This window comes from Colletotrichum gloeosporioides (assembly GCF_011800055.1).
Source record: "Colletotrichum gloeosporioides strain Lc1 chromosome Unknown consensus_25, whole genome shotgun sequence".
In the NCBI taxonomy this organism is placed as follows: domain Eukaryota; kingdom Fungi; phylum Ascomycota; class Sordariomycetes; order Glomerellales; family Glomerellaceae; genus Colletotrichum; species Colletotrichum gloeosporioides.
The window spans coordinates 131995-159050 of record NW_025544670.1 but is presented as its reverse complement, the minus strand read 5'-3'; the positions used below and the strand labels follow the sequence as shown (position 1 = coordinate 159050).

At 51.3% G+C, this 27056-nt stretch overlaps 2 protein-coding genes across 2 annotated transcripts; both read left to right on the top strand.

Annotated features, from left to right (window-relative positions):
• Positions 1-827: 827 nt before the first annotated feature.
• Positions 828-1328, top strand: GCG54_00015368 (uncharacterized protein; the record flags this gene model as incomplete). The annotated part of the gene is made up of 1 exon (XM_045415162.1): positions 828-1328. One exon carries the CDS (start codon positions 828-830, stop codon positions 1326-1328), a length of 501 nt encoding a protein of 166 aa, XP_045267144.1.
• Positions 1329-24289: 22961 nt separating this feature from the next.
• Positions 24290-26056, top strand: GCG54_00015367 (uncharacterized protein; the record flags this gene model as incomplete). The annotated part of the gene is made up of 3 exons (XM_045415161.1): positions 24290-24958; positions 25442-25759; positions 25832-26056. The coding sequence occupies 3 exons, from the start codon at positions 24290-24292 to the stop codon at positions 26054-26056; spliced, it is 1212 nt and encodes a 403-aa protein (XP_045267143.1).
• Between the last annotated feature and the right edge of the window lie 1000 nt (positions 26057-27056).

Below are 27056 nucleotides of genomic sequence, written 5' to 3'. Positions count from 1 at the left end.
GGCGCATGTTCAGAAGACCAACGCGATATGAAGCTTATTAGGCCCCGGTAAATAAGTGTCAAGCGCACGTGGCCGAATGGAAGGGTTTGCCTTTTTGTCTGTTAAGCAATTGGACTCAGATCGGCATCAACGTTGCCCATTTACTTCGGGTCACCGCGCAACGGATCTCGATAGATCAGGTCTACTGTCCCCCGTTTGATATATCATGAAGACGACCTAGAAAGGTCTTGGTAGTTATCAGAAATTTGCCCTCACAACTGCCCTTCTGTGTTGGTTTCAGAGGTTTCCCACGTCGTACTAACGCCTCGCCGACTGGCAAACGACGCTGCTATTGGAAATCTAAAGCGGAGATAAGCCGATCAATGACCGTGCTCTTGTCGCGAGATGTAGCGTGTTCGGTGAGCCCCCTATGCGGCGCCATCTTTGGTCTTCTCCTTGAAGGTGTGAGAAGTTTGGTTATGAATGTGACATGTCAAAGTCATCGGCCCCGATCTTTGTCATCAAGTTGACTGATGTGCTCACCGCCGGGCAAGTGCATTTTCAGAGCGCAAGAGAGGTCCGAGCACTGAGACATGATAGATGGAAGGGCCTGCAGTCGAATGTGCTTGCAAAGGCGTAAGCCTCGCTGCGAATGAGGAAGACGACCATACTGCAGGACTTGAAACCAGCCAGTGTCCATGACAAGAAGCGCCGCCTTCGTGCAGTCGTGAAGGAGCCCTTCAACATCTGTCCCCACTGCACACACCACGTCGTCCAACTCCTTGCTCCCGCGATTATCCCACGCATACAGACCATCAGAACGAATCGTTTCAGAGACGACAGTCATCATGGCTCCCAATTTTGACGCAATGACCCTTGTCCAGATCCGTCAGTTCTTGCGAGATTTCTCCATTCGCATGCCAGCCCGCGCACGCAGGGCAGAGCTCCTGCAGATAGCGGAATGTCATGGCTTCATAAGCACGCCCAAAGACGAAGGCGTTCGACTGGCCGCGACCGCTTCAGAACAGCCAAGAACATCGACTGAAAAAGGCGACACGAAGCCGGCAAGCAGCTCGGCCATGATGACAGTCCATGACCCGCTCCGAAACATTCCCACCAAGAGCGACGACGTCTCGTACCTGCAAGCAAACTTCAATCCGGCCTCCCTCACCATCGCCAGGCTGCGTAACATCTTGGCAGCTCACGAGGTGTCATACGCCACGGCGAAGACAAAGAACGATTTTATCCAGCTCTTCCTTTCCAACATCAAGCCGCGGGCTGAGGCCACCATCAAGGCCATGGCCGCAGTCAAGAGAACAGATGCAGGAATCATTGACATGAGATCGTGAAGGACCTGGCAACTTCAGTGTATTTCGCCGTCATCGCAGCAGAGGAACTAGCCCGAGTTGGATCATGTTATTGTGGATTGGTATTGATTGTTGGACGATACTGCAGTCTTGGTCGTGTGCGGTGTCAAGAACGTCTCATGTCATGTGGGTTTCAAATGTTTCGGCAACTTAGATCATGGAATCAGGCAGCGTTGGTGATATCGAAACGCCTTTTTGGGAGTCAACATACGATTGCAACATGAGAACCATACAGACCCGTAGCCCAGTGGTAGCATCTGAAGAGCCATGCGCGCGATGAGCTGCGAGCTTGACCGACGACATGTTGCAGTCCGTGGCGAGTCAATATGAAACTCTCTGAACACAATTCAACACGTCATAATCGCGTGCCCAAGTCTGTTTATTCCATGAGGATATCGTGGTGAATCTCGATGAAGTAGCATGCCCGACGTTTGCAGCATAGACTTTGCTCACTGAGTAGGCAAAAGTTCCATGGACATGTCCGATTATTTAATGCATCAGCTCCTGTGAACGGTCACTGACGATTTATTGGACCATCGGCAGATGGAGTTCGACAGAGTGCAGGTCAAATCAAGAGAAGGATTGAAGAAAGACGTTCTCAAACCCACTGGCTTTGGGTGATGCCTGCCCTTGCCTCGACCCTTGCTTCTGGAGCATGCGCGATAGTCCAAGGCTCTGGCCGGAAGCTTCATGCTGAGCATTGAGAAGGCTATGAACCGACCCCTGTGGCAGAAAACTGAACAGACAATATCAAATTGCTTGGTCAGAGTGGTGCATTCACTGAAGATTGCCTAAATCGCCCCTTTCTGCTTGAAGAAAAGTCCCCGTGACTCTCTTCCTTGATATGAGGAGAAACCCTGCGATTGGTGTGCATAGGTTCGGGCGTCAGCTCTCTTAAATTGAAAGGCAGTCACCCGCGAAGGGCCCCGAAGGGCTGGCTTCGAATTTCTTGATGTTACGAAGAAACGGTGCCAAGTCAGAAGTACTCTTATCTGCTGAAGCTGCAGATTCAGCTCCATACCATGGTGCAACTTACGATGAGATTGGCACTGTTTTGGGCCGTCCCTCCAATGGATTCAGCTGTCTTACAAAGCCCTGCAAGAATCTTCATGTATGACTTTAACCCGCAACCCCCCTGACTTAGGGATGCCGCCACATACAATTCATCTACCTCTTGCCCATCTCACTGTCCAACAGCGGCGACCGTGGCTGTCACGGTGGCAGCAGAACATGAAAACCGAGAATTGATATCGGCGGCCTTCACATCAGATAATCCCAATTATGTGTATGATAGATCGAAGCCGAACGGTGAGAGGGGCTTGATACAATGCTTATCAAAAAGACAGTAGCCTTCTAGCACGCTCTCACTATAATCAGGGCGACCGCGTTCAACATTAACTGAGAGATCTGGATGAAAGCCGTGGTCCTCGAAGTATCTGGGAAGGTCACAGGGGGCTTGCTGGAGAAGTTATGCGTCCTGCGTCCCAAGGAGAACATTAGCAAATGAATTTCCATTCTCTAGGCCTTGATACCAGGCTTGGACAATACCGCCGCCGTCACTAACCCAATGCATAGTCACAGGGCGTGCTAATTGGACAATGAGCAAATGTCGGAGAACTATGGTGCGGTTGGGTGAGTAGCATGATCGGTGGCCGACGGAGGGGGCATTAAATAACAGTAATCACTCTCTTCTTTTATCCTCAGCATTCAGGCCGACCACAAGGGAATTGAGATCAGCCTTCTTTGCGACCTTAAAATATAATTTTTAAATGGGAACAAATCGATGTGGATACTGGATGTGTTGTTGCGGCCAGACACAAATGAACGGGCCAGAAAGATTTGGTTTGATCACGCCCGTAAGACCAAGGAAAAAGAGGGTTCGAAGAAGAACACGCATTGTTTTACGTTGCTCATAATTTAGGTATTGACAGCCTTTCTGAAATCAAGTAACACGCTGTTCTCGGCCAAAAAGTCCAGTCATCCACGGAGCTTATTTTAACCGTCTGGTTTCCGAAAGTCGGCGGTGTTCGAAAGCCTGGCATCCCTTGCTGAAAACTGACACGGAGACTCCGATTCTTCTTTGAAATTGAGTGCCATTGGCGTCATACGCGGTCGTGATTTCTCACGGATTGACTGCTGCGCTGCCACCACCACCGACTATTGGAATGGCAAGGCGTTCACATCGCATCTGCCAGCTCCTTCGTATGCTGATCTTTCATACTGTGTTCTCGAGACGTTCATTCCTCATTCTCTGATGAAAGAGGCTTCGCTTACCAACTAGTCTGAGCACGTGCTTCACACAAGACTACCAGGGGGATATCTCATCAGCCTGACTTCAAGAACCGCGGCCATCAGACCAATACCTGTCCCCTCTCAATGAGTCAGAGCCTTTTCAATGACTCGGAGGTTGTCACTAGGAAGGAGGGTTCCCAGCGAGATGGAGCTTTTCTCTAAGCAAACGATTGTGACGATTTCACTTGTCCAGCAACGACGGCGTCTGTAATGCTCAGGCACTTGAGTTGGAACGCTTCCTCGGCATTAGTGGCGACTTAAACATGGAGGCGGCAGCAAGTTCATGCTACCCCAGTACTCATCCAGAGTTTCATTATGTCTAAAACACCCTTTCTGCAGAGGTAACTGTATTCTTTACGGATTGAACTTGGCGGCGCCCGAGCAACCGGGGCAGGTGCACGTAGCTGTGGATACGATAGGTAAGGCGAATGCAGGTACCACAACCAGACACAGAAGCCCAGTGTGATGGATTTGCAGATGAAGATCCAACGGCTCACATATCGCCCCCAGTGTCTCGGGCCGGGCCGAGCCGCAGGAATCTGTGATGCGATGGCGTTCCTCTGAGACCCTCAAGACCCCGAGACCGACCAACCATTCTCCCCTCACAGTCGGGTCGAGGCCGTCGGTAGCAATATGAACGCTCCTCCGGATCGAGACTGTCACGGCAGATGGCCAGGTCGCAACCAAAACCGCACTGGCCGGCGACCAAAGACTGTCCGTCAGCCCCAACTCTTGCCGTCCGAACTGTCACCGATACTAGGGCCCATCTCAAGGGGTCGCGATGGAGTGTACGAGCCGGCAAACCGATCAGATGGCTGGGGGTATCCGAAAATACCATCTCTTATTCCGTTGTGTAAGCCTCTGCTCACCTCTGCGAACATCACGTGGTGTCAATCAAGAGGTCAAGGAAGGTAATTGTCGCGGGGATACCCAAAGGTCAGCCGCGTACGGTGCGTCACAAACCTACGCCACACTGCGCCATAGACGCTAATGACAGGGCTCTTGTCCAAGGAACGGATATCGTCTCTCGTCCCCAATGGGAGCACTTTCCACAAGGCAACACAACTCACCATCAAATCTCCCGTTGTTGTATCCTCCACTTCCCTTCGACCTAAAACGGGAGTCTTCCTCTTCCACGATGACTCAATCCCATACCTTGACGCCAAACGCCACATTCTAGACTGCATGGAGACATGGTGGTGACCGCTTCTGAAAGCTTCTACTCTGCTCCCACCCAGCTCGCTTGCCTGGACATCAGAATCCAACACACCGCTCCCGCCGCCGAGACGCCCGTCAGAGGCGCCAAGCCGGTCAGTGCACCAGTTGCAGCCATCAAGACGCTGTTGGCAGCGGGCCGCAACGCCTGACCAAGTGTCAATGACGGCTGGTGGCTTTCAACTCGTGGACTGCCCGGCCCCGGCGGATACTTCCAGCGGACCGGGCGGACAAGTATCATATCAGCTTGAATAGTTCTCCTATACTAGTTTTATTATCCTTATTATTCCTGTCCTTATTATCCCTATGGTCCTTGTCGTCCCTGTCGCCTGTCGTCCCTGTCGCCTGTCGTCCCTGTCGTCCCTCTCGTCCATGTCATCGTTGCTATTGATCGTTCCTATTGTCGCTCATGCTTACTATCCGCTCGGATAGCAGAACTCGTCCCGGAAATCTGGATATGGGTGAGGACTCCTTTAGTAGGTCAGAATTCGCGTTTCCCGAAATATGAGGCTATCGACTATCTCAGCCTCACAAATCAAACTTCATCTCCTTACCCGTCAGAATTCAGAGCAAAGCTGTTTCTCTTAGTTTTAGAGCCTTTTCTATCCTTCTATCCGCAACGATAGCCGTCCTCAACGAGCTCCCCGGCATCAAGGTCACCATTGAGGTCAACGACGACAAGGCCTAAGAGTACAGCGACGAGGACGGACCCGCCGAGGAGAAGAACAACAGACGATTTGCAAGTGCCTTTTATCTACATCTAATCGGCTTTCCGAGGAAGGCGAGCGATGTCTCCAAGATACCCATTTTAACACAATGTAGCCATGATAATTGGCCGCTCTAATGGCTCCTCTGAGCTTGTGTTCCCTCCAAAATAGCAGGCACTACAAAGGACCGTGTGTGACGCCAGAGTGCTGCCTCCTTTTCTCTAATGGTGCACAGGTATGAGCAGCTACAACGGTTTTCGTAGCACCTCTGCCTCCACGGAACATTGCATTCGCCAGTAACAGGGACCCCCGTGCCGTCCTCTTGGTGTCCTTTTTGATGGTGAAGAATCCCCTACTGGGCACTGCAGCAGCTTTTCGGTGGCAAAGTGATAGCAACACTCTTCCGGGACATGCACCTGAGCCCCCCAGCTGCACCTACCAGACGGGTCGACTTAAGCAATCTTCAAGCAGCGACAAGCTCAGCACCAATCCAATTCTTCGTCCTCGTCTGGACATCAGATTTCTCGCTCGTGAGGGGCCAGCCAGTTGTCCATCTTCTGCCATTGAGTCATCCTACGTTCATCCACTTCGATGATGACAGGCTGGTCCAAGATCAAGAGTGCGAAACCCAAGAAGTTATGTACACTTATTCAGGATACGCGCTGTTCTCTGCTGTTTCCTTGCAAATCTGTGCTGCATCTTATCTCCAAGGTTTACAGTGTACTTTGTTAAAGCCTGGACCGGCGAAATTGGGATCCGCACCAAGCGCGTCGCCTGCATCAGAAAACTTTCATCGCCGTCAGGTGGCGAGGGGGGGAGGACGATTCCTGACTCCAGCGACACACGAAGCATCCTTGTTGCGACCCGAAAGCTCTATGCATACCTGTTCAAAAGAGACCATCACTCACACTTCAAACCTCCTTCTCAGTGGGCCGATGCCACATATCTCTTGCACCCAAGGCATTATAACTAAATTAACGCAAGCTGGCAAGGCCTATCTATAACATGTCTAGGCTCTACGGCGGCGATTTCAACAAGTATCCTGCTTGCGGACGGTGGTACGACTTGCAAAGGACCGAGATAGAGCTTTTAGGCGCAGGCGGTCTAGTGTCCATAAATGAAAACCCGTCACATTCAATTCTGCAAAAATGCAGGTTTGGGTTCTAGTAGTGCCTGCTCTAGTACCCCCCAACGGTGTCGCGGTCGACGGGCGATCGAGCTTTGACGTTGAGATTGACTTCGCCGTTACGCCGTCCCATGTGTCTTGCAGGTCCCTGGGCAGGAATTCTGCCCTCTTTGCTTTTGGCAGGGGGGCACTCTGGGTAAGGTGAGCAAGGTGTCGCACCAAATCCACCTAGCGCACATAAGGTGCAGGCAGATGTATGCGTTCCGGATGGTGGTGCAGATGAATTGAGCCTCGACTGATCCCATGTGGACGTCTTCACCTCAGCTTGCCCGAGCTCTCCACCTAGAGGCTAGCGCAGGCTCTGTGGCCCAGTGTTGGTTACGAGTACATGTCATGGACGGCAGCATTGATCCGTTTGGGAAGCCCACAAATCCGTCGATGATATTATTGCGGATGACGTGGGAAGCCTCGTGATGTTGCTTGCAGAATGGGGAACACGAAGATTGTTGGTGTGTGGGACCAGCCACGTCCATGGGCAGTCGGCCGGCACAGATGACATCAGCCCCGACGACAGAGCTGCCGATGCAGTTCAGCAAGTACTCGGCGTTTTGTGGCAGACTCCAGTTGCACATGGAGTGCGGGAGGGGAGGACGCGAGACGGGCGCGTAATAATCGCGTGTGGTACCGGTGTCGACGTTGACGAGCAACGGGCGATGGACTGCAATGACCCCGGCGGCGCAAGTGGTCCACAAGGTGGTGCCCAGTTATCCGTCTAACGCCGAGGATGCATTTCGTGTCATGTGCAGCCATGGTAGACTTGATGGGGAGAAAGACTAGCTTTTGTTCGGTGGAGATGTCGAGGGAATCGGACACCAAAGCAACGGCAGTCGGATCAGCAATGGTTCGACCAACGGCCGCTGGGGAGGAGGCAACGATACAGGCAAGCTAGGGAATCAACTGGTCAGCTCCGTGGGACTTTGATCAAAGATGACGACGTGGAATACACTCTCACCGTGGATGCGATACTCAATGCGGGTGCGCGGTGCATGTTTGGTAATGATCTCTGACTGAGGTGTCTGTCGGCAATGGTTAGACCCATGGAAGAGGTTGCACCTGAAAACGAGTGTGAAGAAAGTATGGTGACAGGGTCGGGAGGGCGGGGTGGTGGACACATGTCACATTCCGCCCGCCAAAAAATGTGAGGTCTGAACCATGGAACATACCGGACTAGGTACGTGCCTGAGCGACAGCAGGGCGGGCGGGCGCTATGACCACAGCAGGCGGTGTCAACGGATGATTTGCTTGCTGGAGGTCGGCAGGTGCAACTACCTACCTTAGGTAGCGGGGTGGGATAGTAGCTGCTGGAAGCCGGTAGTCACCGCAACATCAGCCGGAGGTGCGCATTGGCAGGAAGTGACCAGCAGCTGCTCAAATGGAATCAGCAGTTGCCGAAAAATTGGCATGGAGCCAAACTTCAGCATTTGCTACAGATAGGCAGGAGGTAGTTAGGTAGGTAGGGAGATTGAAGAAGGAGGTAAGTTCGGCAGGCACCTAGCACCCGGCTGTGCCCAAGGCCAACCGGGTGCCGCGTCAAGCTGGAACACTGAAGAGTGGCTGTTGTGCATTTGGACGAAAACAAGTGGGCCCTTGTACCCCGTGGGGTGTACGATGACCCACTTTGCTTTCACTTCCACCACTGGCACGTTGATATGGCTGGTCCACTGCCTCGAGGATATGTCTCGTTGACCCTCTCAAGGCTGGTTGTGGTTTGACAGGTGAACGTACGCAACCTTGATGGAGACCACTCCTGGTATTTGTTTTCGCCAGACCACCAAGGTACATAGTGCATCACCGTGTTGTCCAATGCAGACTGCCTGAAGCGGCACAGACTCAAGAGATATTACCGCCAGCGGGGGGTTTTGCGTCTTCGTCATACGCAGGAAGGTAGTTGCTGCGTGGGCTGTCCAGCCAGGATGAAGAGGTCTTGAAAAATGGCAGTCGCTTGGACGAGTGAACGTGGAAGCTTCAAAAAGCATACTTCAGCCAGCTATGGTCGGCCTTGAGGCGGTGGTGGCAAGTCACTGGGGCATGGGGACAGACATGTCGCCTGACGGCGTTGGTATTGACGAGATGCTAGTTGGATCATCCGTCGTCATGAAATACATGCACACGAACAGTTGCTGGTAACGCGCACCAAGCGCAAAGGCCAGCGAGGTTACGAAGGCAACGGCACCACCCTTGTCTGATACGGCGCCCTCCGGCTGGCTTGACGCGACGTGCGTCATGCAGCTTTGGACCGAAGGCGTCAAATGCGGCAAAACTTGGTAGCAACTTGTTCTGCGCGGACAAGTCCCGCAGTGCTCGACGCAGAGATGTGTACGATGTTCAAGTCGTGTCGAGTGGCGCAAAATTCGAAAGTAGCAACCGCCCAACAAAGGTCATGCTCAATATGAATCGGCAATATTAGCAATTGTTTGGTGACATGTTCGGCCAGGACAGACTGTTTCACAGGGCCTTCTAATCCATCCGCTTCGCAGGCGACCAGGCACACAACGCTGTCGCCGAGATACGGCAGCCAGGCAAATGCCTCCCGGAAGTCAATACCGGCAGACTCATTGGGCTTCTCGGACTCTGCCTCGATAGTTTCTTTGCTTGTGGGCTCCTTATCATCCTCGAACTCGTTGCCATGGTCGGAGTCATTGTGATGGTCAGAGTCGTGGTTCAATTCCGACTTGTGGTCATCTCGAGAGTCGCAAGGAACCTCGGGCCCCGTCACGTGTCGGCGTATTACTTCTGACAAATTCGGCTTTCGTCCTGGCAAAGGGTTGTCAATGGTTAGTATGCAAGACCAATGAAACGCGGGAATAAGCAGTTGTCAACTTACTTTCGGTAAAAAGATGGCGCTTTTGTGACTGCATGAGGACCGCCCACTACTGAACCGGCGAGAAGGCCGTTATCGTGGTGTGCGACGGGTGGAGAGGAAAGAGTGGCCTCGAGTTGCTGGTAGACGACTTCGATGTCGCTTGTAACAAACCTTGGGCGGCATGGTGGTGGTCATGGTCATTGTGATGGACGAAGGATCCCGTGGAGTAAGGCATTCGGGGGACGTGGACAGGACGACGTCAATTGTCAATTGCTGCTGATGGTAGGTGCTGGCGGTTTGGCACCCAATTGGAGTGGAAGGACATGACGTTAACCCTCAGACATGGAGCTCCATAGGTACCTCCCAATTTCCCGGTGCGAAATCGGTAGGTACCAATTCTTTCAGTGGGCCATCCCCTGGAAGGCCCCCATAGTAAAGTTGCTCTCTGCGCTGGGGCAGTACCTGCACGTCCTGCTGCCAGTCTCAGATACAACAGGCAGGTGACCCCCGCGGGCGCGTAGCTCCTCCTGCTGACGGGAAGGAGCTCCAAGGAAGCAACAGCACCAACTACGTCAGTGCACCTGTCTGTAGTGTGATGATTGCGCGGCTCCATATGTAAGTGGCCTTTGGGGCCGTTGGTCGTGGCTTAAGTCTTTGAGTTGACACCATTCGAGCATCAATCACAGCAACAACGAACAGAAATCGTGGCCTCAGATAATACTAGACGGCCATTCTGCAGGCAAAAGATATTAGTCCCATATTACTGAGAGAGACTGATGGCAGGCTTGGCTCAATAGCCAAGGGTGATCAAGATGAATCCCATGACGCGGCCTTGGATGTGTATGGATGATCATGCACAAATGCACTGCTGGGTTGGAAACCGGTATAGAAGGACAACAAAGCTATCTACTAGGTGGAATAGGGGGTCTAGATGGGGGTCATCTTCTTCGTGAGTGTTGTCTGAGATGGCGTCCCTATGATGGGTTTTCTCCGTTGTGTGAAGGACCAGGGAGAAACTTCATTCTTCTCCTCCCTCCATCTTTATGAATTTCGAGTATGCTTTCAAAGGTCGGTCGTAAACGTTGTCAGGACTTTGGCTGTTGTCTCAACCCCTCTTGTCATCGACAGTCTGCACTGTTTCTCCGATGGCGATGCCCACCCGTGGTGATCGCGGGAGCCTCTGTGTGGGTCTAGTTGTCGAGAAGGCGACCTTCTAGGCCTGTTTCAGGCTGATGTTCCGTCTCGATCTGACCAAAAGGGCATTCGTCCACAAGTTTTCGCGGCCTGTGACAGCAATTTCACTCGGCTCCACAATCAAAGACCGTCCCCGATATTCTCCTCCGTTTGAATTTTGACCTTGGAAAATTGTTTGAATTGCTCCACTGCACATCTCCGCCGATTGATATGCAACCCCAATGGACATACGCTTGCCCCGAACCTGGCTGCTTCGGAGTTATGTTGACGTCTCAATACCAGCTCTGAAAAACCTCACAAAGAGAAGCCATCCTTATAGCCACCGTCATCTGTCCAGCATCCCGCGTCATTTCCATGGTCAACTCTAGCGGCAAGCATTGTCACGCGCCAGGAGGCTGATCATCAGCCGGTATCTCTGGCTTGGCTTCCACGTGCTCCTGTCTGGTCCATCACACTCCGTAATGGGCTATTGCTCCTTATCGACGAAGTCAGCATCGACAAATGCAAGCTCTATCTGTCCAGCCTACCGAAGAGGTCGATGAGAAGACATCCGTGGGAGATCAGCCTGGAACGAGAAGTCTGATTTGTTATCTTGCTACACTGACTGCATCCTCGTATGAAAGTATTGAGTGGCCCCCCTCTGGCATGAAACTGCTGGTTTCTGGGGCAAGGCACGGTCTGTTCACGCAGATACGGAAAAATGACATCTCGATCCAAAACTCGCGTCGCGACACAGTCTTGAAGAGGCCGAGACGGAAAGAGTACCCCAAGGTAACCCCCATGACAAGATATCATTCAAAAACGGCCCTCTCGCTGTGGCAAGATCTCATAAGAACATTCCCATGTGAAAGGCCCGTCACAGAATGAGAAGCTCACATGAGACAACATCAGCACGAAGAAAGCCGATGGGCGCTGACAAAAGTCTCCAATGAGATTCTCCAGGTATTTCTGAGACTCCCGCCCAAGTTTCAGAATGAGATCAATTGCCTTGAGAGCGATTGATTTAGCCTGATGCTTGCTGTCCAAGGAAAACCACGGAGGACGCCCACACCACTACTTCAGCCCATTTTGAGCGTCATCGCACAAATTCATAGGCCATATGCGTCTCTCAGGGGATTACGGCAGGAGTATTTTGGGTTCGGTCCTTTAAATTGTTTGCCTTATTGCTGAAGATGGCAACCAGTTACTGACGAGACCGAACAGCTGAACGAGGTTGGTTATAAGCCAGGCGCAAGTATGATACACATCTATGAAGGAGATTAGCCGGTTGACGAGTACGGATAGCAAGTGGTGGAGCAAAAGCACTAGCAGGCCTCAGTTGATGGTAACTTGAGGCCCAAGATGTTCAGTGCGACATATATCTCACCCTATCATGTATGGATTCTCGGCTCTCTGATGCGCGGAATTGACTGGATATTCTCATGCGCCAGACTCACAGAATCCTAGTGTCTCACTATGGGCGAGGGCAGGTTAGCTGATGGACGAGGATTTCTTATAGCTACTTATCTATGATGTCAGAACTGGTCCGTTTGACTTGGATTTGTATCCCACTTTCACACATGAATCTTCAAGCATCTCAACACAGGCTGCAGCGCAAGGTGGTGTCATGAGCCAGAGTTGCCGCCCTCGATCTTGCTTGAAAAACCCAGACTCGCAACAACTTTATTGGTAGTGGTCTCCGGTGCGAGTCCAGTCTCTGGCTGGGCAGTCAAGTTTACATGAGTCGTTCGTTTAACCAGACCAACCAACTTCTGATGAACGGGGCGGGTGCCGGTCATTACTTGTCGCTCATACCGCTGTAGTTTGCAGAGCAGTAATGAGTCTCAAAGCCTGCGGGCCTTCACTCCATCTCTCAGATGCACCTGGATAGACATGAGCCGCACCCGACCAGGTGACTGCGGTGCTGGAGGCAGGTACCGCGGGCCCTCCCTTTTAACCGCCGTACGACTTTGACGGAGACAGCTCCGAGGCGAGTGCATCAGCTCCTGGACGTTCAAATCGCTGATTTATTTCTCTTTTCCTGCTAGACCATGAGCAACTACATCCCTCCCCACGAACCATCCAAGCCGGCCTGAAGCCAGAGACCCCAACGGGTGCGCCTCTCGACAAAGACTCCGCCATGTTCTTGGCTTGATTCGCCCGGCAGGCTACATCGAATCCGCGCGAGGACGACAAGTCATATACAGCAAGATTGTCGGAGGGAAGGGTAGCAAGAAGGACAGCGCAGACCACGGGAATGTGAATCATTATGCACCTGCACCTGCAGGCGTGCTGCAGTGGGAACTACAACGGTCTTAGTGGCTCGATGCTGATTTTCGCAGTCTGAATCGGCACCAAGCCTCTGCGGTGACTACCTGCGTTTTGAGCAATTCAGGACAGGAATTTCTTCCAACTATTTTGCCCATCGGGAGGTTTGGGCCAAACCTCCATTAACTCCTCAGGCCCGACCGGTCCAAACCCTTTCGGTCAGCATCGCTGTGCTTCCGACTTTCGCCCCATGATCCACATCGTCTCATGTAATTTCGCTGTTGCCCATCATCACCGCGTACGCAGTGCGACCGAGCCTTAGTAGAACAGTAAACGTAATCGAAGAATCCAAGTTGCCCAGGAAGTACACTCCAAACCAACGCCGCATGGTTCAGGCTCACCGCAGGATATTCACAAAAAACGCCAATAGCAAGGGGACCCAGAGAATCCCTAACGTCGCCGCCACAAAAGTCCGAGCGACTGGCGTAGTTCAAGGGTATTTTATCAGCCTTTTGGCTCAGTTGCTGACGCATTCCACTCTTCCCCTTGCGGTCCGCGTCATGCTTCCCAAGGACCGCGCTGCTAGCCTTCGCATCAACCCAGTCAACGACGATGTTGTTACCTTCGTGCAAAGCGTGCAAAGACTGAGGACAAGCCGTGCCCGTCCCCCGACTTTGTCGCGATAAGGGTGCCCAACTATCATCCGCTGACTGATCTCGACTCTGAGTAGCATCGGCACCCCCATCTAAACCGGCAGGAAACTATTTCGCCGCTGTTCTCTATTGCGGCAATTCAACTCATATCGACCATCTACCTTGACTTCGAAGATCCTCCTTTCTCCAAAGGCTTTCCTACCCGTAGCGGTTCATTGTATCTGCTATCCTGGCTCAACCGATGAATTTGGCACCGACCCTACTGTGCTGGTCTGGCCTCTAGTCTATGATACTTCAGCACCTTTTGATGATACTTGCAAAGGGCAGGCCTGTTGAGAACGACGCAACAGGCTGGTCAGACGTGTTTAGCCACTTGTTTGGCTATCAGGAGTTGGCATCCCTGTGTCCGGGAAGAGAGGAATGTCCATAACTTTGGTGGCACCAATCAACCACCATGAGTCAGATAAAAAGAAATGCTCTACCCCGAAACTCACCCTAGGCGACTGCGACAGTAACTGATCCAGAAAAAGGAGAAGTCGACTTGGAGAGGCAGTCCCGCCAGATTGAAGGTCAATGGGCAAGCGGCGTCGTTACGCGCCGTTCGTCAGTTGCCTTTTTTCCACATAACCTCAGATTATCGACACTGCTGGCTGGCGTTGCTTCTCCCAAGCTTGTCGCCCCTTTATGTAAGAAGCATGTCATCCCACAGAAGGTTGCCGGAAATCTCGCAATGCGGCCCAAGTGCCATGATCACCCAAGTTCTAGTTCTGTTCCCAACTGCGAGATGTCTTGGTATATCTGTCGGCTCCGGACAAGCGGGCAGGACTTTCCACAAGGCGCACGCCATGCGAATCCTAGCAATGTTCGACGAAGAAGGCATACTGCTCTGTCGCAAGACTTCGTCACTGTTAACAGGCATCTGGACCTGCAGAAGCCAGCAGCAGCTCAACGGGATATCCTCTATCTGGGATCTGGCGTAAGAAGAAACCAACTCGTCTCCCCCACGTCCTCTACAAAACACCCCACACAGTCATCCAGTGTTCTCTCGGCTGCCATCATGATCATGATGATATTTGCAGCGTTCCTAAGCACCTGATGCATGACCAAGTCGCAAGTGCGATGGGTTTGGATAAGCTCACCTTATCTCCAATGTACCTACGCTGTCCCACCACAACATGCCAGAGTCATCAATGGCGCAGCTGCCGCTATAACCCTCTTCCGATGCCGCCTTTACGTGAGGAAAATCCGCTGTATGGTGCCCGGATAAGGTCGCGACGGTCCTGGGTAGTCCAGCGCGGACTTCAGGGTCAACAACGCCGACAAGCCCAGAAAACGGACAAGATATCCCACGCGGGACGATTCTCCTACACAACGGCACCAAGCTCGGCCCCACTACACCGGGCAGTGAGCCGGCTGCAACCGCTTGGCGATCATTATTGCCCGGGACAGATGGACTGTGCCCCGAGTACGGACAGATTGTTTCTACAAGCCTTGGCCGGCTCATTAGTTGCGCAAAAGACCCTGGCAGATTCATCACCACCACCGGGGAATGCATGAACGAGCGCTAATTCTTGCATTTACCAGAATAACCATTGGCTGAAGCACCACTTAGCCGAATGGCCATGAAAAGCTCCGGTCTACCCAGAGACCGAATAAGGCAAGGCCACTACCATGGTGAAAGGACTTCAGGCCTAGAGGAGACGATGCGCAGCAACGCAACTTAAATAAGTAGAATTTGTTGTAGTCTGTTAGGGGAACTGTAAGATATTAGGAAAAGTCTTGGACTGAAGGCCGGAAACGTTAGCTGTTCCTAAGTTTGGCAGCCGGAATCCATCACCGTCAACCTCGTGTGATGTCAGACCAACTCGGCCAGTCTCGCTCTGCAGCCGGGCACGCGTCTATTACACCTCCAGCTCTGCATTAATAGAATTCAAAAAGGCCATCCGCCGTCCCCAACCTGTACTAATATGACATTTTCTGTTTGTCACAGCGACGCAGTCGTTAATGCTCAAAGTTGCTCAAGCCCTAAGCATGTCTATGTTGCGTTGCCGCCGCTCTCTCGCTAGCGAAGTCATAATTATTAGTCGTTAGTCGTCTTCTTTATTCCAAATGGTTTCTATTTTATTTATATATTTTATATATATTCGTGTGATATATTTATATGAAATATTTATACGACATATTTGTACAGTATATTCATATAGTATATATATACAGTATATTTATACAGTATATTTATATAGTATATTTATATAGTATATTTATACAGTATATTTATACAGTATATTTATATAGTATATTTATATAGTATATTTATACAGTATATTTATACAATATATTTATATAGTATAGTTATATATATATATATATATATATAACATAGTGGTTTTAGAACGTTATTATAAATTAGAAGACTGAAAGTTTGCCTATAGCTAGTTGACATACTAGTATATAACTATCATTTATATGTTTTAAGGAGCAAAGAACTAGCAAAAGCCCCCTAACCTCTAGAATAGCGTGAAATAGAAAGATCTAGCCTGCGCTCTTATTCTATATTAAGTCTGAGGCTTATATCTTAACCTAGATTCCATACCTTTAAGTTAGCCCAGTTGCTGATTTTGTGGATAGGAGCCTTTATAATTCGCATCATGCTGTTATCCTGAAGGACGACATTATCAATAGCACCTAGATTGACCTTCGCATTCATGTAACAGGATATAGCTTCAGCCTCATCGTCAGATTACTCCCTCGGTAGGTTGCAATCGGTATGAGAGGCGATCTTGCGGGTTCTCCAAGCACTTGCGCAATTTAAACACGAACAACTCGGAACTAGCTTTTTTCGTCCTGAAAGTTGTGGTCCTTATCGTCATCGGGCTCGCCGGATTTCGGGCTCAACCATGATTCATGTACTTCTTCCTTCCAAGAACCTGCAGAGTTAGGAACCACGCGCCTGCGAAGAATTTGCCATCCAAACGTGTGATTTGAATGGAAATTCTCACGATTGACCATGGAACAATGGGAACGAGTATTTGCCAAAACCCACCTCCCGGTCGAAGGTGCCTACGTTCTTTTCAAAATACTGAATAAGACCTGAAAGCAGGCACTTCAGTCAAAGCTTTCCATTCACAAGGTAACAAGCTACTCTCATAAAATTATGTCATTTCTCGATCACGAAATTTGGCTGAGATAGCCTCCAGGGACGTGACCTCCCCTTCCATCAAATATAAACAAGTGAATTCTGAGCGCACCGTCCGACTTGGCTGCCATCGATATGTACCTTAGATATCATAACACAAGCGGGTAGTTGAGGCACAGGCCCGGTGATTTTGACGAAATGCAGGCCTAGACACGGACCTGATTGATCACTTACCCGCGGAAATGATTGCTGTTACTAATGTACATGATGGCTCCCAGCTTGTGCAGATACCACGGCATCTCATACATGCACAGCACCTTATTGTGTCATTCATCCTCTCTCGACAATTTCCAAAAGGAAGTCGGTGACACATTCGAGGAGAGTTGAGACCCACTCGCTTTGCGGCATCCTTCGCGTTGCGGTGAACCGTTCGGCTGCAAATTCCTTGAAAGGATATTTTCATTAATCTGTAGATTACGATGAAGAACGACATCCCAAGAGTCATCAAGTTCTCAGTCTACTCAAAGGGTATCACGGAAATATGATCTGCAACGTGAAAAACCACGCTGAAATTCTATGTGTGCTCTGCAGACTACATATGTATAGACAAAGGCAACCTTGAGAGAAGAAAGGCTGGTGAAGAGAACAGGGCACAGCACTTAGAAAATGACCTGGAGCGTTAGTGAAGGCCGAACTCGAAGACTACAAAGCAGCAGACCTGCCCAGGAAACATATCAACCGGCCTGTTTTGAAGAGCCCTGAAAATACATATCGATGAAGATTCGAAACTCGCAGACAAGGTCGAGAAAAGAATACCCGCCATCTTGAAACGCGTGTTGATTTATAAGACGGAAGCAGCGGACAACACAACACAAGGCCTAATAGAATGAGGCTAAAAAGCCAAGGTTGGCAAAATATTACTGGATTGCGGCGAGTGCAAGGCAGCGCAAGATGTACTGTGTATGGCATTGGCCATCTCATTCCGCGCCTGGAACTTGATCACCAACTTGCAAATGTCGCGAAATAAGGGCCGGCGGAGGTTCTGCTCTTTGAATCACGGCACAACTCATCTACTGAGGTGCTATGTCCAAGATAGTCTTTGTTCCATCCGAGGTTGGGAGACAAGGAGTTTCGAGTTGTGGAGACTACAAGGAGCTTGCAGAAAGTGTCCTGCTTCTTGTCTGGATCTCAGAGTCCTCAAATCTCTGCAATCAGGGTGTCGCTGGAATCAGGCAAGCTTGCTTAGGGGGCTAACAATAGGAAAAGCGATTTATGATGTCAAACTGATTGAGGATGCGCACCTCATTTGCAACGACTTTGGGCGCATTTTACGAAAGCATACTGACAAGAGGACGATGTGGCATGAAGAGCTACGCGTGTACCAGGAGCATATTGCTGGTATTCTGATGACCATGTCTCGGAGCAAGTCAGTATCAGGACGTTGTGAGAAACAACTTGCTGAAGAAGGTCAGCTAGATGAGAATGTCATCATGCGGTGTGAACAGATAGATATTCGGCTGATGACACCTGTTGACGCTTTACGGCCGAGTGCAACGGATTAGATTCCAGCGGCGCGGTGGTGGAAGAGAACGAAATGACTACTCGAGACTGAAGAGATGATATCCGAAACGCTCGAGACAGCAATAAAAAGTCTTGGAGATACCAATCTGAACGTATTGGATGATGAAACGCAGCACGCCGAGGTTCTGTTTCTGCAGGATCAGAAGATAAGGCCGAGAAGTGCCCTTACGAGTCTTGCGACAAAAAAAATAATCTGAAGCTAGCGAACTTGATAGCGAGCATCCGTCCGGCGTGCATGGAAACCCGTCATTCCCCTTGAGCGGAAGCGAAGGAGATATTGAGGCTGTGACGTGAGTCTGACTACCCTGACAGCCTCAACAGATGTGTCGCCTTGAATAACAAGACGTGGTCCGCCATAGACGATGACCATCTAGTCACCGTCCAGTGGGCTAGCCAAGACGCTCAAGAGCGAACGTGAGGGCGATTCATCGGATTAAGCCATTTCCTCGTCACTGGAAACAGGCGATGAGACCGGCTTCCGACCGGATAATGTTTGTAGGTTGAATGCGAAGTCAGTTATCTTATCCTCCATGCCTGTAGACTCTTCCGCTGCCATCGTAACCACCGCCCTGAGGCTGGTGGTTCCATCTCCCTCGGCCATTGCAGCCACCTTACATTGAGCTAAATGACGGATGAACCCAAGACTCACATGCCCAGAGCGAACGATGATGCCCATACTAAGCCCAGACTGGTCGTCTTTACGAACACCTCGTCGCTTGGATTTGAAGTTACGATGCAGCCCCATCGGCGGGCAAAAGAGACTGCGAGAGATGCACCCAGTTCGCGGGCACTTCGGAAAACATACGACTACTCGACGAAATCCTGAATATTCCACTCTGTCGACATTGCAGACCTGCACGTTGAGTACCGTCACCAAATGCTGCCGTGTTCAAGCAGCACGGTCCGTCCTCCGATCCGCCAATTTACCAAACCCTGCAACATTATCCGGGCCGCTGAAATCTGTCTAGCACTCATAGACCAGCAAATATGTCACAACCAGAGCCCACTAGATCACGAGCATGCTTGCCGGCAGCTTTACCTTTGCGCTGACAAAGTGAGAACAGGCCCGCTGACCAACATCACTGAAAGGATCCTTCCGCAGAGCTTGGAGTATTCAATGCATTTGCGGGAAACAATCTGCAAAACGCTATTTAAACTGTTCATTCGGCTGGGAGGCTCTATACTTACGAAGTTCGGTGAGTGAGACAAGCCTGGTAATGTTGAGGATGCCCAGGCCATTAAAGATATCAGATCCAGAGGTGAGCAACAAGAAATTTGGCCTGTTGTAATGCAGCGGTAGCTGGTTTGGCTTTATCTTGTTCCAAGTGTCGCTGGACAAATAGGTATTTTTATTTTTGGGAAATGCCAAGCGACGACCCAAGAAAGACAGATACCAAGAGGTGGCATCTGGGTATTGCTATCGATGGGCTCTGATTACCTTATTTGATGGCTTGTAACTTTTCCAACTTGTCCTTATGAGACGTGACTCTCTTTTCCAGGGAAGGAAAAAAAGCGTTCGAAGTGCTCAATCATACGGGGACCAAGTGACAAGATTTTAACAAAATTAACTGCACTCTTGTGATTCCTTTGAGTATACTGCCCCGGAAATGCTTCAAGCTCTCTTGCCAACTAGCAGCCCCAACGCAAACACGGAAAACACAATAGCAGCTTATCTCATCGTTCTGATCGTTACCTGACTTACATCCCTCGTATCTATTCCTGGATCCCTGGACCTTGTTATCGTCGATCCAACTTTGATGGCAATCAAAAGTGCATTGCCGATTCTAGGGGTGCGGCACGCGAATGTTATGTTGAAAGACTGTCCAGACTTCTGAAGAAGTCTACTCAGTATGGCCCCGGAGTGTGGACACTGGATCGACACTTGGGTGAATGCTGTTCAATCCATTTGCGCAAGTAGTCAGACTTTTGAGAGGTCTTGACCCTCAAAAATGCCCTCGAAGAGCATCTCTGCAACCTCTTTGTCGTGGCAATTCTTGAGATAGAAGTAAGTCCTTGAATGTCGAGGGCCGTTTCTTGCTCCCGTCGGAAATCAGGCACGGCCACATGCTCTAACCCACAGTCGGAGATTTGGCATTAGAATTTCAACACATTGGTCCATGGTTTGCCTCCTTTCTGTCAGCGAGAGAAATTTTGAGTAGTATAATAACTTTTCGTCATTTCGCCCTGGAAAATCTCACAAAACAGTGTTGGCAACATAGACGTGCTTTTCAATCACGCATAATTTTGAGCACAGCGAGTTTGACTCAAAGCAGCAGGCAGTTCGACAGCGTTGACGGGCCTACCGTCTTGCACGAAATCACATAATGGATGACAGCATTAGCGAGGGAGGACCGAACTTTTGCGCCACGCCGTACATGGCAACAAATCCAACCAAGCCAATAATGTCTAAACGGCAACCATCTGACCGACGATGTGTACGGAAACAAAGCTCGCAAATAATATATTGAAGAAATGTCAGCATTCATCACTCGTTTTGCACGAGGTTGGGGTTTCACTGGTCCTTATACCTTGTCAATGGATTGAGTTTTGACTCATGGACAACAGTCTGATCTTAAGGCCTACCGGATCACATAACTCGTCTCTGTCATAACTTTGGCGCTGGGCAAGACGTTTCCTTGAGACGGAAGGGTTCTTCGTTTCGGTTGGCTCAGGTCGGTTTCTCTGTGGTTCTTGAGGATTTTGTTTTCCAGGAATGATTGTGAATAAGGCGAATATCTGAGCCGATTTTCTCGTTGACAGCAGAAGCTTCAGCGTGACGACGGCGCAGGAGTAAGTCGGAAGAGATACGCATCGTGACTAGAGCTTGCACAAGCTACGAAAGGCCGAGAAGATATCGGATGGCGGATGATAGCAGATACACAGAAAATTCCGGGATGACTCCAAAATGGCACTTTTGACAGAGATAAAGACGTCCCAGTAGTGTTTCTGAAAGCTCCGGCGGCCTAGATTGACAGCGAAAAAGGCGGATGCCGAGAAGACATGCGTAGTTGAAGCACCTCTTGGACACCCGGTCGACAATGAGACCATAGGAATGGGAAAGAGGGTAAAGGACACAGCGACAAGCATTGTAGCCCTCATGCGTCTTAGCCGCGGGAAGCTGTAGCCTTACGTAGGCAGAGAATGCAGCCATTCGCCGTCACCAGCCCCTTCACATCAAAATTACCACTTGCAACCCGGGCCATGACCGTGGCCTGAGCCAACCATCGTGCCAGAGTGGATGTCTAACATTATCACCTCGTCGTGCCTGGACTTGGTCATCCTGATCAATCATCCGTCCCAAACATGTACTGTGGTGAGGCGGGCATGGATGGTGTCCGTGACGTGTTTCGACCGCGGTCTACACCAGACGTGCGCTACCTACGCTCATCAAGCAGGGAACCAGGCACACGGATTTGCCCGTAGCCGTTTCGATACGGACATGATATAGTGTCTACTTTGAAAGATTACATCTTGGATGAACCGCACTGAGGTGTTCGGCTGGAATCCTAGTCAATGTGTCTTCGTGCGGGTGTCGGTCATGGGGCTGATCTTCATTACCATTGGGCGTGGTGTTGGACGACAGTGGTGGGCACTTCATACATTGAAGGAACGAGAACTTGAGTCAGATATTCATTGATTATTATGCAATGGGCTGAGTGCCATGCCATTCAGTTCACAGCGAACCTGGCGAATTGCCAAATAAGGTCGTCAGATAAGAATCGAGAAGCATTTCACACGCCATCGCAGATGTAAAATCAAAGCCGTATAGGTTCAATTCTTGAACATATGCACCATCGTTCCCCAGCACCGATCAGCAAAGGAGATAACAGAGGTGAACCCCTTTTTCTCCAATCACGTCTGCTTTCGATATGTCTTTAGCATCTGCCAAAAGTCTGCCCGCATTTGGTGGTCGTTAAACCTCTTCTCTGCATCTCTCAGACGCTCTTTGGTGCCTTGGATGGCCACATCCGCCATCTCGAGCTCAGCACGTGCACCAGACATGGAAAACTCCAGTAAGTGGATATTTTCCTCGCATTGTGCAAGTGTCGGGGACGGTGTCTGAACCATTGTGGCGCCGAAGTCGTCTGGGAATGCGGACTTGGTTCTTTCGACCGACATGTGCTCCGAGCAGTTCCTTGTGCGCTCTCGAGCAGCTCCGATCCGCGCGCAATCGAACTGGATCTTTTGAGGCTGCTGCTCTGAAGCTCGCAGGCGATGGGACACCTTTTCCCGGGTTTGTATGCTATTTATAAGCTTCCCCGATACAGCTGGACTTCCGACACGGCGCTGGACACGGCTTGAGGGCATGGCTTTCCCAAAGCCTCAATGCTCGCGAAAATCTCGCTGATGCTGTTCGCCGGGCGAAATCGAGTGGATTTGTTGACCTTCAAATCGCTGCTCTGCACGTACGGCCTGGGTGCGGCTTCGAGCGGGGAGGCCTTTCGTCGTTTGGTGGTGGGTGAAGGTCCGCCATTTCCTTCCAAGAGGTGCTTCATAGCAAGAAGCACGAAGGCACCACAATTGACATGCTTAGGTCCTGTCTGTGGACTGGTTAGCTTTGATCGAGACAATCCCTGTGGAACGTACAAGGATTGAAACTTGGACCGGGGACTTGGAAACCATCTTCTCAAACCAAGAAACAGCTGCTCTCTTCATCGTACCAAGAACGCCAGAGACGGGAAGAGGGTCCCACAGATGGATACAAGCTTCTATGGCGTTGAAGCTAGCCAGGACCCCCCAGTGACAGTTGTGGTGGATCGCGGCCAGGAACTTGGGCTTGCGTCCACGATTGACGGCACGCGGCAAACGCGGGGCAGCCGGTCGGAAATGGAAGGGATGTACGACATGGATTTCCGATTGCGACAAAGCTTTCAGCATGATTTTTTGCAAGACATCTATGCAGTTGTCTGTGAGCATTTCACCACTGTCCAGCCGGGTGATTGTTTCTTGAAGCTCTTTCGTTAATGATGGATGTGCTGGGCTGCTGAGGCTGCTGGCCAGTGGAGGGAACCCAGGGCAGTGTGTTTAGTGGTTACCTCCTGATTCCAGCGCTGTAATCGGGAGGTACCCTCTGTGAGTACAGTGAGAGTGCAGCGGGTACCTCCCGATTTTTGGTGGAGACATCGGGAGCAACCGAGTCAACAGCACCTGCAGGCTAAAGATTGCGGCAGCAGCCAGTGTCCCGGCTTGGATATGCACCATTGTTGTCCGATTGGCTGCCGAACATTAGAGGAAAGCTGGCTTCGCTTGGTGCTGGAGATTCGGCGAGTTGCGGACCGTCTTCTGGTGCTTTTTCTGATGATCGACAGGGGTGGGCTCGGTAGACGTCTGGTTGAGATTGGCGATGCGCAGGTCGTTGACTTCTTGTAGGGTGATTTTGTTGCGGCTGACCTTGAGGACCTCGTCGGTCTCGAGTGCGCTCGGTGACATGGTGTTCCGTGCGATTGCTGAGGCCCCTCGGTCGAGTCGGGTTCAGTGGGAAGGCGGAAGGCACAAGACACCAGAAACTCTGTGAAGGAGATAGAAGGCGGACCAAAGGAAAGAACCTGCCTACCTAAGGTACAGAAAGAGGAGGGAAGGAGGGACAATGGACGACGTTGGGCCGTGGCTTCTCCATGAGTGTGTGTCGCGCAGGGGAAGGGGCTGTGAGCGATGTACTGCCATTCGCCCAAATACCAAGCCGGCCCCACTGCCCAGTTCCACGTCTCTGCGTGAAGCGCCGCCAAGAGTGACTGATTACGTCAGAAGGAAACAAAACCAAGAAAGCCCCCCCGGTGCACGGGCCATGGCGCCACCTGGTGGGCACTCATTGACAGTCAGCGATGTGACTGGAGCTAAAAAAAAATGTCACTGGGTGGCACCCGTCCTGAGGTAACGCGGATGGAATTTATCCGTGCCGCATTACCCCAGCAACCATACATCCGTGAACATGGGTCAATCGTCAACACCAAGCCCGGCCTTGGGAAACGCATTTGACCTCGACACCGATATCGTATTTGCCCACACGCATGTTCGCATCGCCTGTATTCCACTCATGTGTGACTCCAAAGCCGTTCGCCAGTGGCTTCTGAGCATCCCCGAAGCCTCCAAAACACCCTGCGACGCCCATCCACCGATACCTTCCAGCAAGCGCAAGAGGCGCAACAGTCAAGCCCTCACCCCTCCAAACTCCGACCACAACGACATCTCCTCACACCCAGAAGCCACCAGTTCGAGTGTCGAAGTCGACCGGCAAGATATCGGGACGACGATGGCAGACCAGGACAATCCCTTCACCCCAACAAAGCGCCCGCGTCTCGTGCCCACAGAGTCCAACCCCGACGAAACCCCACGTGCTCCCGTGCGACCAGACGACTCCGTCTCTTGCGATGGCAATAAGTCAGTAGCCTCGTCATCCCGACCCAGTCGCTCGAAGTCCCCGACAAAACAGTACGGCGCGGCCGAGATCAGCCAGAACCCAATCAAATTCTTTCCACTAGCTTCCATCCAGACAATTCAGAACATCGACGCCAGGCCTGGCCTTCGGGAGTTGCGAGATGTCCACGACGTCGTCACCAGGTTCGCAAAAGGCAGAGAAATCATCCCTACGAGCGATGAGGTAGGTGGTCTCCATCTCCTGCCCCTGTTTGATGATGCTTCAATTCAGATTATACTGACGGGACGCTGTCGCACAGGAGATGATACGCGCGTCATATCCTAGGGTCGAATTCGACGCAAGCAACTTTTACGAACCGACAGACCAACGGGTGAAACGATATGGGCCGGTGCCTTCCTTTGCCGAGGTGAACCCCATCATCCTGGCTTCGCAGTATGGCATACAGGAAAAGTTTGACGAAGCAGCCTGGGACCGCGAAGTGCATTTCAGAATACTCGCTCTGTCCTTGCGACGGCCCCTCGCCCCTGTCCAAGACGGTCTCGTCAACTTCACGCCTTCGTGAGTACCTGCTGTGCTGTCCGCCTTGACCCACAACTGACACTGACGCCATCCAACAGAACAACGGCTGCAATACATCAGGGACTCATGAAAGGCACGCCGCCTCGCATGGTCGACTTTTGCGTCTTCGTCGACCCCGCATCTCAGGAAACATCTCGGCCCGACATCATGGAGGCCATCGATCTCATGCGGAACAAGTTGGGCGGCACCACCATCAACCACACGCCCCACTTCCAACTTCGCAACAAGCCCATCTCGTTGAGTATCGAGTCTAAGCAGCGAGATGCTAGCCTTGATGATGCGCATCTACAAATTGGGACATGGCATGCTGCGCAGTGGTTATATCTCGATCGCCTTGCGCAAATCAATGGGGCCAGCCTGCAAGGTCTGCCCTTCTTGCCGGGTCTTATTATTCAAGCAGAGGACTGGCATTTCGTGGCCTCCACGCGTGAAGGAAAAAGCACAGTAAGCCTCCCCGCTTGGCGTCCCCCCGAATTCTCCGCCACGATTGTGATAGCTGATGGGTAATTTATGCAGATCGTGTGGACCAAGAAAACCGTAGGCTCTACAGCTGAACCCGATGGAGCGTACCAGGTAATCCGTGTTATCCAGTACCTTGCCTGGTGGACGGAGACGGTGTACTGGCCATGGTTTCTTTCTACGATACTTCAAATACCGGCGGAGGGTACTGAGGACAACAACGCAGCCTCTACTTCGAATCAGCTTGCACCTGAAGGAGTTGAAGAGGGGTCGGTCCCCTGAAACAATGCAACAAGTTTCCGAGCTGCTCGATTGAAGAGAGGGTCGGACCCAAGCGCAGCTGCAGGATTACCGAGACCACCCACCCGGTCGGCAGACGAGAAAGTCAGTCCGCCAAGGCCCACACACACTCGGACGTCCTCGCTGCAGTCTTTCTCATGACTTCAAGGCAAACCAGACAATATGAACGTTGAAGCCGGCGTCTCCAGCGAAACTCCCGGAGCGAAAACTTGCGTCTGCCGCTGCCGCTGCCCTCATCCTCTCTTCCTACCCACACTTCCCTCCTGCCCTTCGTATCCCGCGCGACGTCGACCAATTACCGAACTCACGGAAATTTACGAGAGAAACCCTTCTGGGGGGCTAGCTTGAGCCGAAGAGATGGACGGCTACATCGATCAGGGGCATCTTCTGAGCAGATCAATAGCATCTGGAAGACATCGTCTTGTTGTATTTGTGGTCAATCTCCCGCGGGACTTTGGTATCAACGCCAAAGCCGTATCTCAGCCAGTAGAGGACGACATGCACTGCGTGAAAATGGCCCACAATACACAGAGGATACTTGTGGTAGAGGTTGATCAACACTGTTATGAGGAGGTTGTGATCACACGGGGTGGACCAGACATCATCCTTCATATTCCGCCCAAAGACTTGTCTCAGGCTGGTGTGTCGGATGTACACGCTTGATTGACCGAGAGGAAGCCAGGCATTTCGTTCCGAGAGTATGTCATAGATGGCGTGCCCGTTTGTGCTTTGAAGAACACCCATTCGCGTTGGGCGAAGTCGGTTACAGAGGTAGTGTAGCGATGTGGCATCATAGCAATGATTGTTTTCCACTACGTTGACTACTCAATCGACTCGAATTGGCGAATCCATGCACATTGCAGATTTTGGCCGTCGTTAGCCGTCGCACGAGACGGTTGAGGGATTTGTACGGTGGCGTTGGCCTGTGGTAGGATAAACGCGAACAAGTTACTGTCTTCCAGCAGGGAAGGCATCTGTCCTC